The sequence below is a fragment of the Lissotriton helveticus genome, chromosome 12 (genome assembly GCF_964261635.1).
Source record: "Lissotriton helveticus chromosome 12, aLisHel1.1, whole genome shotgun sequence".
NCBI classification, from domain to species: Eukaryota; Metazoa; Chordata; class Amphibia; order Caudata; family Salamandridae; genus Lissotriton; species Lissotriton helveticus.
In genome coordinates, this window is record NC_136073.1 from 10,105,146 (window position 1) to 10,126,243 (window position 21,098).

Sequence of the window (21,098 nt, forward strand, 5' to 3'; positions counted from 1 at the left end):
TCTACCCTACCTCCCCACATCGGCAACCTCCTCCTTCCCCCTTCAGGGGCCTCAGATGTTCAATCACTGACTGACCACTACCTTGACTCTATGAATACAATAGTCAATGAAGTCGCCCCTCTGCAACTGAAGAGAGTCTCCACCAAAATCTCTAACCCCTGGTACGATGACAGACTCAATGATGAAAGGCGTAATATGCGAATGGCAGAGCGCACCTGGAGATCGGACCCTTCAGCGCTGCATCTCAAAAAGCTTAAGAACAAGAGAAATGCCTACTTTAGGAAAATAAAGCGCACAAAGTCGGACTTCTTCAGCCGCCAGTTGGACCAAGCGAAGAACAGCCCAAGAAAGCTGTTCGAGCTAATCAAGACCCAAACAAAGGCACAACCCACACAATCAAACAGCACAACAAACGACACCCCACACTGTGAAGCCTTCTCTGCTTTCTTTAAACTAAAGACTGACAACATAAGAAATGACCTCATCATAGATGTAAGCCGATACCCCAACCACACCAGAATGGCAGACACTCAACCTAAAAACAAGGCATCCTGGCAGTACTTCGATACCTATTCAGAAGAAGCAATATACAAACTGCTCTGCACCTTGAAGCCCTCTAATCACCTCACAGACCCTCTACCTGCTAATGCTGTAAAAGACTTTATCCCCTTGCTCCTCCCTCTCTGGACCAAGATCATCAACAGCTCTCTGCAACAAGGCCACATTCCAGACTCCCTTAAGGTGGGGCAAGTCACGCCCATACTCAAGAAACCTACAGCTGATCCGTCTGACCTAAACAACTATCGGCCCATCACCAATATCCCCACCCTGGCCAAACTGCTGGAGAAATGTGTCCAACTCCAACTAACAAAACACATTGATCAATTTGACCTCCTCAACCCTCATCAATCAGGCTTCAGAGCGAAACATAGCACGGAAACAGCTATGACACACATAATTGATGACGCCCTCCAAATTCTGGATCGCAATGAGTCCTGCCTCCTCATCCTTCTTGACCTCTCGTCAGCATTTGACACGGTCAAACATGAGAACTTGCTGGAGCTGCTAAGCACTAGAATGGGGCTATCGGGAACTGTTCTCAAGTGGTTTTCGTCTTTTCTTCACAATCGGTCTCAGAGGTTCAAGATCGACAATGTGCTATCTACACCTGTGCCTGCAGATCTAGGTGTCCCACAAGGATACACCCTCTCCCCTACACTGTTCAACCTCGTTATGGAACCGCTCGCCACCTTGCTTCAAGCATCCAATGTTCAATTCCATATGTACGCCGATGACACACAACTCTATCTAAAGTTACAATCCCCGGAAGATATCAAACATCTGAATTCCACGCTTATTAACACCCAATCTTGGCTGGCCGATAATCACCTCAAACTAAATGCTCTGAAAACTAGTTCCTACTCATCACACCCCCGGCGAAAATCTCCACCACCCAAACCTGGCTCAACAACCTAACAGCACTCAATGTCCAACCTACCATCGTGGACTCTGCGAAATCCCTAGGCATCACGCTCGACGCCAAGCTCAACATGCAGCAACACGTCAGCAAAGCCACAAAAGCAGCTAATTTTCAAATTAACACGCTGAGGAAAATTAAACCCTTCCTCCCGGCCAAAGACTTCCAAACTGCTGTACAAGCTTTAGTCATCCCTCGAATAGACTACGGAATTGCGGCCCTCAGCGGTCTCCCACTAGCCACAACAGCACCCTTAAGAGCCTCCCTGAACGCTGCCGCGAGACTCATTACTGGCTCTAGAAAGCACTCGCACATATCCCCAGACTTAAAGACTCTAAAATGGCTGCCTTTTGAGGCCAGAATACATCTAAAAATTGCAGTTATGACACACGCGGCTGTGCACCACAAGGCACCCAACTACCTCGCTCAAAAGCTGTCTATATCAGGAGGTTCGAGATCCAATAGGAGTACAAAAAATCTACTCCTGAAACCTCGTAGATTCCGGAAAGTGAAAACCTACAAGCGCTCCTTCTCAGGAATGGCACCCAGGATCTGGAATGCGCTCCCTCCTGAAATCAGGCTGATCTCCTCCACTGCACTCTTCAAGAAAGAGGTGAAAACCATCCTTCTGGCCAAGATCTCCTGATCGTTATAGATGTTGGTTCAGAGACTCTGCATTGCTTGTATCACTGCTCAATATCCCCTGGCACTATACTCTACTTGTTGGGGGCACCACTACGCTACTCTCTTACTACCGACCAAGATGTGATACACGTTGGTTTACTGATCCACCTGTACACCTCTGTGATGGGATCAATGACCTGTGCTGTCCTATATTACTTCCTTACCTGATTGTATATGGATTGGTTTTATGTATGTTTTTATTAACCATGTTATTACCATGTTATTGACTATTATACTGTTCCCATTATCTCTGTTGACTCCTACTGCCCCTTCCCTGTCTTTGTGAAGCGCTCTGATATCTGTAAGGATCCTGTTCGCGCTATATAAAACTTTGAATAAATAAATAAACTGACAATCTCTGGGGGAATTAGAAACACGAGAGGCACAAACAATCTTCTGCTGAAACCTCGAAGATTCAGGAAGGAAAAAACATACAAGCGCTCCTTCTCAGGATTGGCGCCTAGGATTTGGAACTCACTCCCTCCCGAAACCAGGCTTATCTCTTCCACTACACTCTTTAAAAAAGAAGTAAAAGCTATCCTCCTGGCTAAATACACTTTATCTATTATCTCGAACTCTGTTAACACCCTGCACCGATTTGTACTACATGCTTGACCCATTTACTTATTTGCATGAGTTGTCCTATTACTCACGTGATGGGCTATGCAGCCACCTATCTGTATTGTATGATCTATTGATTTATTGTTGGACTATGTTTCCTCATGTACCCCTCTATGTAAAGCGCTCTGATATCTGTGAAGATCTTGTTCGCGCTATATAAAACTTTGAAAATAATGGGGCTATCGGGAACTGTTCTCAAATGGTTTTCGTCTTTCCTTCACAACCGGTCTCAGAGGTTCAAGATCGACAATGTACCATCTACACCTGTGCCTGCAGATCTAGGGGTCCCACAAGGATCCACCCTCTCTCCTACACTGTTCAACCTCGTTATGGAACCCCTCGCCACCTTGCTTCAAGCATTCAATGTTCAATTCCATATGTACGCTGATGACACACAACTCTACCTAAAGTTACAATCCCCGGAAGATATCAAACAGCTGAATTCCACGCTTATTAACACCCAATCCTGGCTGGCCGATAATCACCTCAAACTAAATGCTCTAAAAACTGAGTTCCTACTCATCTCACCTCCGGCGAAAATCTCCACCACCCAAACCTGGCTCAACAACCTAACAGCACTCAATGTCCAACCTACCATCGTGGACTCGGCGAAATCCCTAGGCATCACACTCGACGCCAAGCTCGACATGCAGCAGCACGTCAGCAAAGCCACAAAAGCAGCTAATTTCCAAATTAACACGCTGAGGAAAATTAAACCCTTCCTCCCGGCCAAAGACTTCCAAACTGCTGTACAAGCTCTAGTCATCCCTCGAATAGACTACGGAATTGCGACCCTCAGCGGTCTCCCACTATCCACAACAGCACCCTTAAGAGCCTCCCTGAACGCTGCCGCGAGACTCATTACTGGCTCTAGAAAGCACTCGCACATATCCCCAGACTTAAAGTCTCTAAAATAGCTGCCTTTTGAAGCCAGAATACAGCTAAAAATTGCAACTATGACACACGCGGCCGTGCACCACAAGGCACCCAACTACCTCGCTCAAAAGCTGTCTATATCAGGAGGTTCGAGATCCAATAGGAGTACTAAAAATCTACTCCTGAAACCTCGTAGATTTCGGAAAGCGAAAACTTACAAACGCTCCTTCTCAGGAATGGCACCCAGGATCTGGAATGCGCTCCCTCCTGAAACAAGGCTAATCACCTCCACTGCACTCTTCAAGAAAGAGGTGAAAACAATCCTTCTGGCCAAGATCTCCTGATCGCTACAGATGTTGGGTCAGAGACTCTGCATTGCTTTGTACCGTTGCTCTGCCTATCCCCTGGCACTATACTCGACTTGTTGGGGGCACTATTACGCTACTCTCTTACTACCGACCAAGATGTGATACACGTTGGTTTACTGATCCACCTGTACACCATTGTAGTGGGATCAATGACTTGTGCGGCTCTATACTACTCCCTTACCTGATCATATATGGATTGGTTTTATGTTTGTTTTTATCATCCATGTTATTACCATGTTACTTACCATGTTACTTACCTGATCATATATGGATTGGTTTTATGTTTGTTTTATCATCCATGTTATTACCATGTCACTGACTATTATACTGTTCCCATTATCTCTGTTTACTCCTATTGCCCCTTCCCTGTCTTTGTGAAGCGCTCTGATATCTGTAAGGATCCTGTTCGCGCTATATAAAACTTTGAATAAAATAAATAAATCAAAGTGGAGGTACTTTCGCAGTGGGAGAGGCACATCTGGTAAAGGAACCAATTTTCTCCACAGGGTTTCAATCATGTTTTTGAATTTAAGTAGAGGTAAACCTAAAAATATAACAAAGGTGTCAATTACCCGCCAGGACTGCTACTTGCTGGAGTGGGGGTGGCGATTTCCTCACTTCATTTTACAGCAGTCGACAATCATTAACAGCTGAATTTTTACAGCAAGTTTCAACAAGTTTTCCCCCAAACAAAAAAATGAATCGTAGTCACGGTCCAGAAGAGCAACCTCAATCTGGCAGGTTGTCTTGAGGGAGCCCGACAGCGAGTTTTGCAGAGAAAGCCACCTGGCATATCAATATTTGGCATTATCACATGAAACAATCACTTACTGGAAGAATTTGAATCCTTTTACTACTCCCCCGGTGTTTGAAAAAAGCATCTTTATATCATCTTCTGATACTGCCGGCCTGCAAAGCAAAAGAACGTTTGAATAAGAGAAGCAGTTTACAACGCATTCTTGGAACAAATCCATAGTCTGCACAAAGTGTTGAGCTGAGCGTCTCACTCCTACAATCACAGTAAAGCAGCAGTCGGCTCACAGGCCATCCCCAGCTCACGGTCAAGCACCAACAGGGTCCATTAAGACTTCCTTGGGCAGACAGGCTATCTATCGTAACCTCGATTCAGCCTTGCATTCAGTGGCTGATGCACCCCCTCATTCACATGCGCTTCGAGATTCACCACTAGAGACCTTTGAGAATCAACAGTAAAGCACAAAGCAGGAGCACAAATTCTTAACTTACGGGATGTTGGAAAGATGAAGGGTTGCAGATGGAGGGAAGATGTTCTGAAAGTTTTTGGAGCCAGGCTTTTTGAAGCGATGGAGAGGCGAGTTGGTGTAGTCCTTGGTCAGGCCTTGGTCCTCGGAGCCCTCACGAGGGAGCTGCACCGTCTGGTGTTTGGACAAGGTGATGCGAATCTGTTTCCCGTTCAGTTTTTGCCCGTTCAGGTGACTCATGGCTGCAATGGTAAGTGTCACTGGTCAGTCGCCACAAAATCCAGACATGAATGGACTGGTCAAACAATTTCAGGCCCTGAGAAAGGCACTGACCTAGCATGCTTCCCCAGGAACTGAGTTACTAGAGTGCTAATGTCACTGGCCTTAACTGTGAGGCCATGCGATAGGCGCTTGGCATACCTCATGGGGCAGCTGGAAGACTGGGGCAAATAGACCAACCGTGGTAGTGGTTTCTGCCCCTGGTGTCCAGGGGTCCCGCTAAACAAAACTTACCTACCCCCTGGCACAGTTCTGCCCTTCAGTGACCAGATTACAATAGGTGGCGCATCCATCCTTGCAGGATGGACACTCGCTGCCGTTTACTTCAGCGGCTGCTGCCTGGGACGCTTCTTTACATAGCAGCACTAGTCTTCCCCTGGATTTTAACAGTGCAGCAAAAGCAAAGCAGAAAATGCGAACCCATTAGTGGGAGCTAGACCCCCACCGCTTTTATTTTATGCTACATACACTAGCCCCAGTACACAGCCTGAATACCATGCATGCAGCACTTGCTGACTGTACACAGTCCACTGCGCAGGTTAGCGCTAGTTGCTCAGTTTCACAAAACTGCAGAGGACTTGAGGGGTCAATAACTGCCTTCAAGAAGAAAGGGTCGGGCCATAGCACAATTTACACATACGCTAAGGCACCTTTAGTGCAACCCTCCAGGTCAAAGGGCAGGTCCTTTTCAGAATCTGATTAGACCATAGATACGAGTTAGGATTAACCCTGGGCAGTGAACTCCGCTCACTGAGTTTTCTGCACTCAGTGTTACACGGAGATCGCAGAGTCCCCAAAAACTGCTTTGCGTTGCAGAGCTTTTTTCCTTGCTCGCGTTAAACGTCAAGTAGGCGAGCGTGGAAAATACCTACCGGCGAGATTTCCTTGTTCGCGATAGTCAACATCAAGTCGGATAATGAGAGCGTGGAAAATCAAGATCCTGGGAAGATTTCTAAACGCGGGGGTGGGTCAGGTTTCATATGGTGACTGAACTTGTATGCTCGCGACAGCTGGCGTTGAGAAACTGCCCGTTTGCATTGAGAAGCTGCCTCTAGTAAAAACCTACTCTAGCGGCGGAAAAGGAAAGCAAGGCCTGCACAGTACGGACAAGCACCTGGCACTGAGCAATCGCACTCCGCCGCTTGCAGAGCTCCGCGTAGTGCGGCTGAGTTTTTTGTTTGCACTTTGCGTAGCTCCGTGTAGCGCAACTCCGCCCAGGGTTAGTCAGGATAGCATTTCCGTTTGCTGTTGGGACGCAAGGGAGTGTGGGACTGGGCGCACCCCATGGGCCCTCTGTCCAAGCGTAACAGCAGGTAGTAATGCAGTGACATGAGTAACTCACCCAGCTGGGCTTGGTTGCCATCAGCCATTTGAATCAGCGCATTTTCCTTCTTGTTGAAAAGAATCTTCACCCTCTGCACATCACCGTAGACTCCTTGAGAAGACGTGAGGAAGAAGAGATGTTCAGACAAGGAGCAGAGCGCTACACAGCAAGCCCAACGCTACAACTTCACTCACTTATGACCTCTACCCATCACATTCGGATCAAAGGCGTAGAGCACCCAGTCATACTTTCAAAAATCAACTAAGTTACATTTTAAACGTAAACTGAGCTACTTCAAAACCTCATGCAAAGAAATGACCCATGCTAAAAGCAGGCAACTCCAACACTGAGCATGCAAATGTAAAGAGCAGCAAACGATACATCCGAATAAAATAACATCACAGAAAACAAAGGTAAAAAGAGTGAATGATAACATACCGAACAGAATAAAGAGGCAGTGGGGTGTAACTCTCTAGAAACAGCAGAGCAAGGCAGCGAGGGGACAGGGAGAGTAAGAGGAGCCGGAGAGGAGAGCAGAGCTTGCAGAAATGGTCCACGAGGAAGGGCAGTCGCCGAGGAGTGACAAGATTGGTTGATGGATGATGATGTTGTCAAGATGGTTAATATTGAAGGACAGGTTGGTTTCCGAAGAGCAGAGGTTTAAAATTTTGGAAGGGGTAAGATTTTAATTGTTTCAAGCGACAACAGGAAGCGGAAGGGCCGTGCAGTCAGTTGGCAAAGAAATTCCGGAACAGGGAAGAAAATAGGGTGAGGGGAATGGGAAGAGAAGAAAAAAGTAGCAAAAACAGTCAGTAAATACATCAGGAAACATGAAGTGTTCTACATTCAATACTTGTACACAGAAGGTTAAAAGGCTTAAAAGGCTGTACCAGCAAGACAAAGCATTACAGGAGATAGACAGCAGTGCTGGGGCGACCACTTGAAGTACAGAGGCAGGCACAGTTCAGTTGAGGCCCTGACGAAATTCAAAGTGAAACTTGCGACAGGGCCATTGCTAAAGGACGGAAGCCTGGTTACAAGAGCCTGGGTTTAGCAGGTCCCACCCTACCCTGAAAGCACCATCAGCTCCAACGGCCCCACGGGAGCCCCCGCATCAACACCCCCGGACACGGCAGGAACACGTGTGCAGTGCTCCCATATGCATGCTGGTGACCGATGGACCATGTCTAGCCGAGTCTTGGGGCCCATTGGTGCGCCCCACACCGGTGCAGCATGGCCAAGCAGTGCAGGTCCGAATTGCTCTCTTGTTTTTAATACCCCCTTGTTGTAAAGCGCTCTGATATCTGCAAAGATCTTGTTCGCGCTATAAAAAACTCAAAATAAAATAAATAAACTGACTATGGGCGCAGAGAAAGCCACGCCCGCGGCACCCGATAAACCCAACTCCAGGATAAGTGCAAGACCCAGACTACCAGCCTTGCTAAGACAGGCAGGCATGCCTAGACTAGACTTACTGGGGACTAACCCCAACACGTACGGAGGCTCAACTAACGGCTTGTCCAGGTGCACACATCTGCATGAAGCAGAAGCCGTTTGCTCCATCCGTGTCTCCCAAGCAATAGCGGGGGCTGTTCTATCGGAGTCGCTGCTCTTCCGACTTTAACACGGCGCCCTAAAGTAGTCAACAATTATGATTTTATCCATGGAGTCTTTCAAGAAAAAGTGAACAGCTCAAGCACTGAAAGCGTGAACATAGGTTCAGACTCGGAAACAGCCCCAGTGAGAAAATGTGTCCAACTACACTACAATTCAGGTACTTAAAATGAAGGCTCACTGTCACTCCAGGAAAACGTGGTCACACAATGTTAATTTAAGTTGTTGGTTATTGCACTTGTGTAACGCCGATGGGTACCGTTGCAGCTTTTACCAGCTCCAAAGCATCCAGCTGGAGCTAGATTTGTTATGGAGCAGCTCAATCCTCAACAGTAGAGCTGCCGAGCCGACAAGAGGCTCACAAGGGTGAGGACACTCGACATCGGTGAACAGGACCACAAGCAGCGCCAATGCAGCTCGGAACCAAACACAAACTCAGAGCACGTGCTGAACATCTATTGGGGACCTGGAAATAAGAGCCCCGAGCCCACTCTGTTCAATGCAGCAACACGGACACATGGAAGTGACAAAAGTTAAACAGTGAAATGTTGGGGCGAGAAGGGTGGGATTGCATACATACAAGGCTCAGAGGGCAGGGAGGGTGGAGGTCAGGGGGTCGCTGCTACTCACCTCGGCGTTCAGATTGCTGATCAGCAGCACGGAGTTGCCCGGCATCCCCATCCCGTGCATGCCCATCCTGCTGGCAGCGGCGGCCGCCGCCGCGGCGGGGATGCCCAGGTGAGCCAGCCCGCCGTGGACGCCCTGCACCGAGAGGCCTGCAACAGAAAGAGCAGCTTAGCAAAGCGACGCGAGCCCACCGGCCTCTGGCGCATACACAAGGACACCCTGGCCTGGAGGGGCACCCCTGGCACAGGCAGAGCAGGAGGCTGGCTGTCCTCGCTGGATTAGGCTCACCCAATCCCCGTCAGCCTGAGTGCCCGCTCCCAGGCAAGGGTGAACACAAACACTAACTAGAACGGACACGCGGGTGCCCGTCCGGGCTCTGCCACATACCCGTGTCAAAGGGTGGGCACTACAAACGCAGCCAGAGGCCGTCCTTCAAGTGACCCTCACTCATACGGACAACTGAAGTACAATCGGTGCTCTTAGAAGTAAGATAAAAACCAAAAAGTACCTCCAGCTTGTTGAATGGCAAAGGCAGGAGAGAAGCCGGCTCCTGCGTAGGGATTGGTGGAAATTAAACCGGGAGCACCTGAAAGAGCAAAGACATGTGTGAGGCCAGACTCAAGACATCCTGGAGCAATTCCGATCCACTTTTAACCTCGTACCTCCACCCCTCCCACCCCAGTCCCTAAATCACATTTGGGAAAGATACGCTACACAAAACAGCTACCAACATGACGTGCCTAACTGAGGCGCAATAGATGCAGCAAACACATGCCTATATAACAAAGAACCTGGTTATCACCTCCCACAGTGAACTGCCCATTTTACCACAGAGTGAGCCAGGTGGAGCCCCTGTCAGAGGCCTGCCTGCACCCTGACCAGGGGACCTGAGCGGAAAGGGGAGTGCACAGGTGGACACCAGAGTGCAGGGCATTCTATGGATGGGCTGGTATTCACAGAGCACGGGACGAGCTCAAGGGGAGCACTCAACATGGAGGCCAGGAAGAGGTCATTGGTCGGGAAAGAGGATGGGCTGATGACTGGTTCTGGCCTGCAGAGGTTGCCTCCAGTTGAGGACTGTAGAGGGGCTTGTAAACTTGACTGCACCCTGCAATCAAAGAGCCAGGTCTTGAAGTTCCTCTGAAGGTGTGGAGGAGCGTCTGATGTTCACTGGGAGCTCATTGCAGGCTTTGGCTGCGACGTAGGAGAAACCTCTACCCCCTGCTCTGGTTCTGCAGATGCGTGGGGTTTCTGCGCGGCATGCGGAGCGGCGGTTACTCTTCGGTGTGTAAGGAGACTCTCGTTGAGGTATTTGGGTCTGATATTGTGGGGTGGGTGAGCAGTTTGAAGGTAACACTTAGGCGGGGAGCCAGTGAAGGTCTAAGGTGTTGGGTCATGTTCGTGCCGTGGGGTTCAGAGGACAGGGAGCCAGTGGAGGTCTAAGGTGTTGGGTCGTGTTTGTGCCGTGGGGTTCAGAGGACAGGGAGCCAGTGGAGGTCTAAGGTGTTGGGTCGTGTTCGTGCCGTGGGGTTCAGGGGACAGGGAGCCAGTGGAGGTCTAAGGTGTTGGGTCATGTTCGTGCCGTGGGGTTCAGAGGACAGGGAGCCAGTGGAGGTCTAAGGTGTTGGGTCGTGTTCGTGCCGTGGGGTTCAGAGGACAGGGAGCCAGTGGAGGTCTAAGGTGTTGGGTCGTGTTCGTGCCGTGGGGTTCAGAGGACAGGGAGCCAGTGGAGGTCTAAGGTGTTGGGTCGTGTTCGTGCCGTGGGGTTCAGAGGACAGGGAGCCAGTGGAGGTCTAAGGTGTTGGGTCGTGTTCGTGCCGTGGGGTTCAGAGGACAGGGAGCCAGTGGAGGTCTAAGGTGTTGGGTCGTGTTCGTGCCGTGGGGTTCAGAGGACAGGGAGCCAGTGGAGGTCTAAGGTGTTGGGTCGTGTTCGTGCCGTGGGGTTCAGAGGACAGGGAGCCAGTGGAGGTTTAAGGTGTTGGGTTGTGTTCGTGCCGTGGGGTTCAGAGGACTAGTCTGGCTGCGGCATTCTGGATGGTCTGTAGCCTGTGTAGGAGGGTTCTGTTCCAGCAGAGGGCATTGCAGTAATGCAGTCTACTGGTTAAGAGTGCATGACTGACTTTCTGCATTCTGGGGTATCCATTTGAAGGTCTTGGAGGATCCAGAGGCAGTTGAAGCTGGTGGATGCGATAGAGTTGATTCGACAGGTCATGATGAGGGAGGAGTTTAGGATGATGCCGAGGTTCAGTGTTTGGTCTGTTGGGGTGGGAGGACTCCTGATGGCAGAGGGCCACCAGGTGTCGTCCCAGGTGGAAGGTCCGAGAATGAGGAACTCTGTCTTCTTCAAGTTGAGCATCAGGCAGCTGCTTTCCATACAGGTGGCCACGTCTCATTCCTTCCTGGAAACAGTCTGCGGGGTTCTTAGAGGGAAAGAGGTGAAAACCATCCTTCTGGCCAAGATCTCCTGAACTTCATAGGTGCTGGATCAGAGACTCTGCATTGCCTTGCGTCAATGCTCACCATGTCCTTTGGCACTATACCTCTACTTGAAGGAGACACTACTGCGCTACTTTCTTCTCACTACCGACCAATATATGATACACGCTGGGTCACTGATTCACCCTCCCGATGCCCCCACTCAGTGCTCTCTCTATATTAAAACACTGGTATAAGCCTTCCATTCACCCAAGGTGTATCTGAACACCTCTGTATTGGGATCAATGACTTGTGCAGTCTTATATTACTTGTTTACCGTACTGTACATTGATATGTTTTATGTATGTTTTTATTTTCCTTTCATGTTAGTGACTACTACATTGCTCCCATTACCTCTGTTCATTCCTATTGCCCCTACCCTTTCATTGTGAAGCGCTCTGATATCTGTAAGGATCTTGTTCGCGCTATATAAAACTTTGAATAAATAAATAAATAAATGATGGGCTGGGTGTGGTCGGCATAAGATACTATGCTGAGCCTGTGTTGTCAGACGATGGCGGCCATGTAGAGGTTTAAGAGCGTGGAGCTGAGCGATGACCCTTGGGGAACTCCGCAGTTCATTTGTGTGGGTTCAGAGAGAACAGATCGGATTCAGGAGAGGGCGGTTCCTCGTATCCCAGCATCGGAGTCCGATTGTGAGGATGCGATGTGAGATGGCATTGAAAGCGTGCGGAGAGGTCTAGAAGGAGGGGCTCTGAGCTAGTAACCTGCAGAGGTCTTCGGCGGCAGCAAGGAAGGCAGTCTCAGTGCTGTGATGGCTATGGTAGCCAGACTGGGAACGGTCTAGGATGGAGTTTTTTCTATGAAGGTGGTCAGCTGGGTGTTTAACCGCATGCGCGCTAGCGGTTTTCCCGCTGTGCGCTGCGTTTTCTTAAAACCCGCGTTACGTGACGAGCTCAGCTCGTCATCAGCGCAGGTTACGCGTCATCAGCCCCGAAGGGGTTAAGGGTCTCACTGTGACTTTGGAAAGGGAGGAGTGGAAGCTGACACCAAGACCATCGCGCTTCATTCAAGCAGCGAGCCTATATCCATTTCCATCAACTCCAGGAGGCATGGCAGCATGAAGCAAAGCCTAGTTACTGTTGGGACAGTTCGATTCTGAAAAGGGGTACAGGTAATCATGCAAACAGTGCCCCTCCCAAGATATTGCAGGACCCCAGCGCCTCACCAAAAGCGGCCATGGTCTGGTCCAGCGAGGGTTGCCCGTCCCCAGAGGGCAGGTCGGGCCGCGTGTAGTCTCTGCTCTTGTCGTTGTTGTACCGGACGTTCAGGCTGGTGAGTTTGGAGAAGTCGATGCGTAACGTGCAACAAGCATTGTAGATATTCTGTCCGTCCAAGGACTGCGGAGAGAAAAAAGTACACATGAGCTCTGCTGGCGAGGGCGAGCAGACAGGATACAGTGCCCAGCCAGGGCTGGACATGGGCACTCACTCACCAGCTTAGCGTGCTGTGCACTCGTGGGGTCGGCGTACTGCAGCAGCGCCTGGAACTGATTGTTCTTGGTGAAAGTGATCACCTTCAGCACCGTGCCAAACTTGGAGAAAATCTAAGGGGAATAAAACCAGATTTAGTGGTGCACACAACCCCGGGGCGCTCTCCTCAAAAGTTTTCAAGTCCCACCGAGCACGCACCTGATTGAGCACGTCTAGTGTGACCGGGTAGAAGAGGTTCTCCACAATGATCCTCAGCACCGGGCTCTGGCCCGCCATCGCCATCCCAGCGTCCACAGCCGCCGGCGAAGCAGAGGCCGACAGCGCAAGGTTCCCCGACTGCACAGAGTTCACGGCGTGGAGAGCGGCAAGAGCTCGCTGCAAGGGGAGGAAGGGCATTATTTACAGCAGCCGAGCCCCTGTCCACCCCAACACCACCCCCGGAGGACTGGAGACCCAACACCCAAGGGGGGCGGGGCACCATAACACCACCATGGAAGGCACCTGCACCCTCTAACCGAGGCTGTTCACCCCAAGCAGTGAAATAGGAAAACCACGCGAGGCGTGGGCAAAAGAGGAGTCCTAGTGACCAGTTTACTAAAGATTGCACCCTGGGGGCATAGCTTACCGCTTGGTTGGGAGAGTTGTCCGTCTTCAGCTCCTTGTGGTTGGAGAACTGGATGAAGATGGGCTGGCTGCGGAGCACGGCGGTGACGGTGGAGTAGTAGCTCACCAGGGCGTTGGCAGCCTCCTCGCTGTGCAGCTCCAGGAAAGCCTGCGAGAAAGGAGGGACATTGAAGGAGGAGCGCAGACCCGAGCCCATGCCCGCACACCCCAGACACGAGAAGGACACTCACCTGGTTCTTGCCCTTCAGCATCAGCAGGTTGGTGACTTTCCCAAAAGGCAGCCCCAGGGAGATGACTTCGGCCTCCGAGACGTCCATGGGGAGCTTGCGCACATGGATCACTCTGGAGGCCACCTGGACAGTCCTGCTGTCGCCTTTGAATTTCTTGCTGTCATTTCCATTAGCTGAAGAAAGAAACAAGTTTTAACTCTCCATGATCACACACACATGATCACTGGTGCACAGGCCTTCACTAACCGTTTTATACTTTACACCAAGCCCCAAAGCTATAATCCCCCCAAAGCTATAAACCCCCAATAGGACAAATGTAAATGTAAATGTAGTTGAGCTTATATAGCGCACAGCTACCCGCAGTGGGTGTCCCGGCGCTTGCTTAGGGAACCCTTCCTGGTATTCCCCTGTGAGATAGCAGGGTATCCACAAGGTGAAAGTCAGGCATCCCGTCGCGAGGGGCCGTTGTGGAGATTAAGCAAGCTATTGCCCAGAGTCGCAGAGTGTGAACCCGTGAGTCGAGGAGGCACCGGGCGAGAATTTGAGTCTGTGGAATTTTTAGCCCAAGACCCGCCGAGGCGGGAATTGAACCCTGGTCCAGGACCGATCTCAGCTTCCGGGTCTGCTGCCTAACCCCTGAGCCACACTTCACTAGGAAACTCGTCATCCTAACTTTCAAACTGCTTCTCGGAAGTTTCATAAATTCCTACCAGTTGAAAAGGCCAAGTAATTTTGAACCAATACTGTCAATTTCTAAATAGGCTAAAACCCTAACCATAAAGTCAGCTGTTGAGCCGCCGATTGAGCTCGGCCAAGTGACCCTCCACAGCCCTTTCACTATTTATGGTTAAACTCCACAGCTGTAGTGCTCAAACTACACCAGGAAGACTCTTCCTGTGGCCAAACGACCAACTTCCCTGCAAACCAGAGGCACCTCTTTTGGGCTTTACTGCTCAGCCCAAGTCTCCTGTACACAGTCCTCTGAGCCTGCCGCCACCTTTCTCCAAGTCTCATGAACAGTCACTCCTCTCCATCGACCCACCACCCCGTCTCAAAGTTTAATGAATCATTCCTCTTCGAGATCCACCACCCCCTTTCCCAAGCCTCATGAACAAGGACTCCTCTCCAGCGACCCACCAACCCGTCTCAAAGTCTCATGAACAATCACTCCCCCAAGCCTGCCCATCACTCTCTCCAAGTAGCTTTACTATTCACTCTTCGTCTGTCCATTATTTATCTTTATCACTCCTCAGTCTGCTTATCACCCACTCGAAGGCTGCTGGACATAAACTCCTCTGTATGCAGATTACTCCATAATCTTTTATTGTTTAATATTCACTGAATTAAGACTGCCCATCACTCCCTCAGGGGACCTTTAGGTTTCGATGGCCCTCAGCACTTCTATGGGCAAACCCTCCCAGCCACTGGTGCTCAGTGAAGGAAATTAAGGCAGTTGAGAGAATAAAACTTGTGCCGCTGGTCCTGGCAATGTCCCGGCGGTAATAATTAAAACAAATGGTGTTTGGTGGGCTAAATTTTACTCTACACTGTTCAGTCGGGTTGCAGGGTCTGGCCTTTACCTGGAAGGGCTCTATTGTGAAACCGATAAAAAAAAAAAAGAGCGGTACAGACCCAATGCATTATGGGGGGCCTCTTGGACATTTCATTAAAGATATTCTCCAAGATTATTTTAATCAAACTGGAATAATGGGCCATTGAAACTAAGAATTTCTTTAGGGAGGGTCATTCAACCAAAGACCACTGCTTTGCGGGCTATTACTCGAAAGGCAGTGGAGGAAAATCTAACACTGCAATTTTGTAGATTTCCGGACAGCCTTTGATTCAGTGACAGGGATATTTTATGGGGAAACTCGCCGCTTGGAAATTACCATTGCATCTTCTTGGGGCTCTTCAATCTCTGCACTCTGGCAATTGGGCTCAGGTGGAGTTAGACAAGACTGTTGCCCCAAAGAATCTCCATCAAGAATGGCCTGCGTCAAGGGTGCGTTTTAGCACCCCTACTTTTTAGTCTATTTTTGGTCGACCTCCCAACAGCTATTTTCCAATCAAAGTATTTTTCGCCTAAAATTGGGGATTAGCATATTGCTTGTCTGTTCTATGCAGATTTGGTATTAATGGATTAAACTCAAATTGGTCAGCAGAGAAAACTCAATGCGTTGGCCTCTCACAGTAAGCAGAACAAGATTTATATTATAAATCCTCTTCCATGCTCATGACAAGGTCAGCTCGTCATGCAGTACACTGGAGCTGTGCTAATCACGAGCTGACCTTGTCATGAATAATGGGAATCTGAAGACCTCAGCACCCAGCGGGAATTGCCTTAGCAGCCAAGGTGTTAAACTGGAAATTACGAAAATTATGATTGGGGGGGGGGGTGCAGTTTTTCCTGGTATCTTGCTTCTCAGGTTTTGGAACAAGTGCATCAGTATAAATACATGGGTTTAACTTTTAGGAACAATCTGAATTGAGGCGCACATTGGGATGCCACTAGGCAGAAGGCCTGTTTGCAGGCCAGCTGTTTATCTGGATTTAATGGTAGATTTGGGGGCCTAGCCCATTATTAAAGGCCTATGAAGGGAAGATTCCACCAATAGGCCTGTATGGAGGAGAGATACTCTCTTGATTCAACCTATGAATGGGACAGACTGAAAGGGATAGTACTAAAAAGACTTCTATGACTCCCACAAGGTACCATGGTCCAGGATATTAGGAGTTCAGTCCGGTATCTTGGATCATGGTGGCCGCCGCCCAGGCTCTAAGATACTACAACACCCTGCTGGAGAATGATGAGGTGGGTCAAAGTATCCAGATTGTGCTGGAAAGAGATCCAAAGCAGCGAAAGGTTGTGGGCAAAGGCATGTTGGAAACAGAATGACTGCAATGAAGAATTGCCAATTAAATAGTGGTACACTTTCATCTTGGTTCACCTTTCCAGGCAAAAGAAAATAGAGCGCATCTGCGGCTATGGTGTCAAAAATGTGATTATATCTAAAGAAGAAATCATCCATTAGCTTTATTCACTTGGCCAGGATGGTTTGAGAAAAGAAATCCTAAGGGCTTGGGTGGGATCTAATCCAATCTATTCATCCCACCCATATAACACAAGGGTGCAAAATAATAATGTTCTGTCCCTGCCACCTGCAATCTGTTAAACAGAATTTTAAAAAATGTAATGGGGTGGTGAGGAGGGGGCTCAAAGTTTTTAATTAATATACATTTTTTAGAATGTATTATGGACAATTGTCTAAATAAACTTGTTTAACCTGAACCATCACTCCCTCATATGTCACTTGAACATTTACCCCGCCTGCCTATCGCTTGCTTTTCTCCAAGTCTTAAACTTTCGACCCTCTATTTCCTTCACCCCTTCCTCTACTCCGGCTCTTAATGTGCACGTCCATCCCCAAGTTCTTGAATTCTCTTGAACATTCGCTCCTCCCGGACTCCGCTACTCTATCCATAGTGCTGGAACCTCCTGCGCCTTCGCTCTAGGTCAATTTGAACAAGATAAACGTTAAGTCAAGAGGCGTCCTGTCCTGCGCATGAATACAACTCTGGCTAAGAGGACAGGCCAAGCACATGAATAGAGCCTACGCTTCAAGCACCTGCAGGACGGCCCTTGAAATCACACGACAAGTGGACGAAACATTTACCTGCACTCATGATAAAGGGTCCGTTGGTTACACAGGAGAAAAGCTCATCAGATCCTCGCTGCAAAAGAAAAGGAAGAGATAAGAGCACCGCACGGTCTCCATACAAGATGCACAACTGACTGAAGCAACTGACCAATCTAGTACAAAGTGGAAGTAAACCACAGGGTCTGCACGCAGGGGTGGGCAGAGTAGTTTCAATGTAGTTACAAGAAAAACCGGACAGATCCCGGAGTTGTGTGGGCAGTAATCGACTTTAAGAATCCTGCTCCATGTTCATCAGCACGCAGGCTGCTGTTTCGAGCATTAAACCCAGTCAGTTTCCTTGCTTGAGGGCACAGTGGTTTACCCGAAACCCTGGAATGTGCGAAGCAAAGAGCCCTACTTGTAATTTCGGCACTAGCTACGGCTGTAGCCTAGATAGAGGAATGGAGCCGGCCAGTCTGAGCACTAGGCATAGCTTCAGATTCTTATACATTCAAAGACTGTAGGCAGTTCCTCTGAGCAGGGAAGTCCTCCCAGAACCAAGACACGGCAGAACAGCCGGTGGCTCTGCGGGGATATAAGTGCAAGTATCGCCAATTGTAGGTTTCTGGCCATGGGGTGAAGCGTGGAACACGGGGACCCCGCAGCCAGAGAACATGTCCCAGGCATGTTACCTGAAAAGCTCTGGAATTCGATGGCTTGGACAAACGCCGCTGCATGCACGTCAGGGAAAGAAAGGAAGCGCCAGACACCTGTGGCACCCAACATGCGCGCAGACGAGCAGGCCTGCACTAAGTACACTTGAAATATGCGACTCCAAAGGTGAAAAGCAGGGCAGACCGGCTTTACAGAAATAGGCCATATGGAAACGTGCCAAGCCGGAGAGGGTTTCTATGACAAAGAAACGCTTGTCAATGCTACACAAATAATGAACGGGTACAGCAGGCCGCAGGCTGGGTTGCCATGGAGCGGAAAGACTACCTGGACACACGACACGCTTAGATAAGAGCCCCCCCCCGTCTCTTCTATGCGAGGTCTCGCCTTCCCAAGGCAGGGGAGTACTGGCTCAAGGCCGGGTGGGGCTCGCTCCCGGCAGCCTTGGGGGTCACTTCCAGTAAAGCCCTGGTACGTTCCCAAGCATGGCCGGGGGTCCAAATTCCACAGACATTGCGTGCGTCGGGGAGGGGTTTCCAGGGAGACGGCTGGAGCCGACGAGCTGCATATTTGTAATTCTAAGCCTAACTGTTGCAACGCGCGCAGACTCCCACAAAGTTTCCGCCTACAAAGCTAGATCAGTGAAGCCCGCAAGGTTAAAGTACAAGAACTCGCCGCCATGACATACATGTGCGCTAATAGCATAGGCCCCAACCAACCCAGAGCCGCACACCCAGGCACGCAGAGTATAAAACCACATCAAAGGACCAAGGTACACACCCCTGTCCCACCGAGACTCGCAGACCGAACAGCACAAAATGGAGGCCAAGTGCCACATCACATGATATTTACAATCAGGGCTGATGCTTACGGCGCCAAGGCCCGTAAACCAAGGTCATACGCCGTGCAGGCCCAGAGACACCCCCGTCCAACCCTTCCATCCTGTACCCAAACTCTGCCAGAGCAAGATAACCGGAGACCTCGTCCCAGATAATCACAAGGACAGCTAGATAGGGTGAGAAACTAACCCTGGGGCACACCCTCGCCCCATTACTACATGCATGCCATAGACGAGGACGGCAGGGCTGGGACCACCAACATTTACAGCGTTACATGGAGCCTGGGTCACTCACCTTTGATCCAACTGTTATATCCTGGACAATGCTGCAAAGAATACAAAGAAAGACGTTAGCATGGGCACAGCAAGTTACGTACAGAGCATGCCAAGTTACCCCATAACCACGCTGCTTTATTGACCCATACATTAGTAACCTGGTTTTTGGGTACATGGCACCCGCAGGGCCATGTAAGCCACTTGGGGGGGGGGGGGGTGAGGGAGACAAGATAGTGTGCACCACGGAGAAGCGTGGCTCAGTGGTTAGAGCGGCAGACCCTGATGCAGAGGTCTGGCCCGGGACCAGGGTTCAATTCCCCTCCTCGGTGGGTCTTGGGCTCAATTTCCTCGGACCTGATAATTCTCGCCTCAGTGCCTATTCCAATCATGGAGTCCCACTCTGGGCAATAGCTTGCTTAATCTCCACAACGGCCCCCACAACGCTCAGGATGCCTGGCCTCCACCTTGGGGGTGCCCAGGAGTGGACACCTCACAGGGAAAGCCAGGATGGGTTCCACAGCGGTATTCGTACAAGCGCCTTGAGACCCTTGCGGGTGAGTAGTGCGCTATACAAGTATCAATTTACATTTACGAGCATCTACTGGGGACATCAATGTCCTAAAGAGGGGCGGCCCCTCACTTCGCATTAGGACTGGCGGGAGTCTGCTGCATAACATGCCCCCACCCCCCAAACGGAAGGGACTCTATGCCTCCAAGAATGAGTCGTGTGAATAAGCAGTTCAACCACGGCCCATGAAGCCGTAGCCTTTAACCCCGGTGCGAGCCCCCCGAGAAGGGGCAGCAGCGGGACAGCCACGCAGAGGTGGGGCTGCAAAAGAAAGTACGGCTTTGTATATAAAAATGGACTCCAAAACACCGGAAAAAGTGGCACAAAACTTCAAGTTAAGGGAGCGCCTCGTGCAATGCCACCAGCACATGAACCCCGCTCCCCCGGGGCATCTCACGGGGACATGCACAAGTGCCGGGGCTGTTATTAACCCTCCCTCTTTGATCCCAGATCTGCAAGACACGGCACTAAGTGCCCCCTCCCGGGGTAAAACCCTCAGACCCGGCTGTAAGTGCCCCCTCCCGGGGTAAATCCCCCAGACCCGGCTCTAAGTGCCTAAAACCCTCAGACCCGGCTCTAAGTGCCCCCTCCCGGGGTAAATCCCCCAGACCCGGCTCTAAGTGCCCCCTCCCGGGGTAAAACCCCCAGACCCGGCTCTAAGTGCCCCCTCCCGGGGTAAAACCCTCAGACCCGGCTCCAAGTGCCCCCTCCCGGGGTAAAACCCTCAGACCCGGCTCCAAGTGCCCCCTCCCGGGGTAAAACCCTCAGACCCGGCTCCAAGTGCCCCCTCCCGGGGTAAAACCCTCAGACCCGGCTCCAAGTGCCCCCTCCCGGGGTAAAACCCTCAGACCCGGCTCCAAGTGCCCCCTCCCGGGGTAAAACCCTCAGACCCGGCTCCAAGTGCCCCCTCCCGGGGTAAAACCCTCAGACCCGGCTCTAAGTGCCCCCTCCCGGGGTAAATCCCCCAGACCCGGCTCTAAGTGCCTAAAACCCTCAGACCCGGCTCTAAGTGCCCCCTCCCGGGGTAAATCCCCCAGACCCGGCTCTAAGTGCCCCCTCCCGGGGTAAAACCCCCAGACCCGGCTCCAAGTGCCCCCTCCCGGGGTAAAACCCTCAGACCCGGCTCCAAGTGCCCCCTCCCGGGGTAAAACCCTCAGACCCGGCTCCAAGTGCCCCCTCCCGGGGTAAAACCCTCAGACCCGGCTCCAAGTGCCCCCTCCCGGGGTAAAACCC

At 50.5% G+C, this 21,098-nt stretch overlaps 1 protein-coding gene across 2 annotated transcripts in view; it reads right to left on the reverse strand.

Moving 5' to 3' along the window:
* Positions 1-21,098, reverse strand: part of PTBP1 (polypyrimidine tract binding protein 1) — a 450,657-nt gene that overhangs the window by 11,742 nt on the left and 417,817 nt on the right. Inside the window, exons 2-14 of one of the 2 annotated variants that reach the window (XM_078670614.1) lie at positions 19,317-19,347; positions 17,548-17,605; positions 13,874-14,046; positions 13,645-13,791; positions 13,218-13,394; positions 13,022-13,132; positions 12,755-12,926; positions 9,599-9,676; positions 9,094-9,239; positions 7,288-7,321; positions 6,868-6,960; positions 5,272-5,488; positions 4,858-4,935 (exon numbers count right to left, since the gene is read on the reverse strand). In XM_078670614.1, the coding sequence (XP_078526740.1) occupies positions 4,858-4,935; positions 5,272-5,488; positions 6,868-6,960; positions 7,288-7,321; positions 9,094-9,239; positions 9,599-9,676; positions 12,755-12,926; positions 13,022-13,132; positions 13,218-13,394; positions 13,645-13,791; positions 13,874-14,046; positions 17,548-17,605; positions 19,317-19,347 (1,515 nt within the window). The remainder of the gene's footprint in view (positions 1-4,857; positions 4,936-5,271; positions 5,489-6,867; positions 6,961-7,287; positions 7,322-9,093; positions 9,240-9,598; positions 9,677-12,754; positions 12,927-13,021; positions 13,133-13,217; positions 13,395-13,644; positions 13,792-13,873; positions 14,047-17,547; positions 17,606-19,316; positions 19,348-21,098) is intronic. The other variant, XM_078670615.1, reaches the window with a different exon arrangement.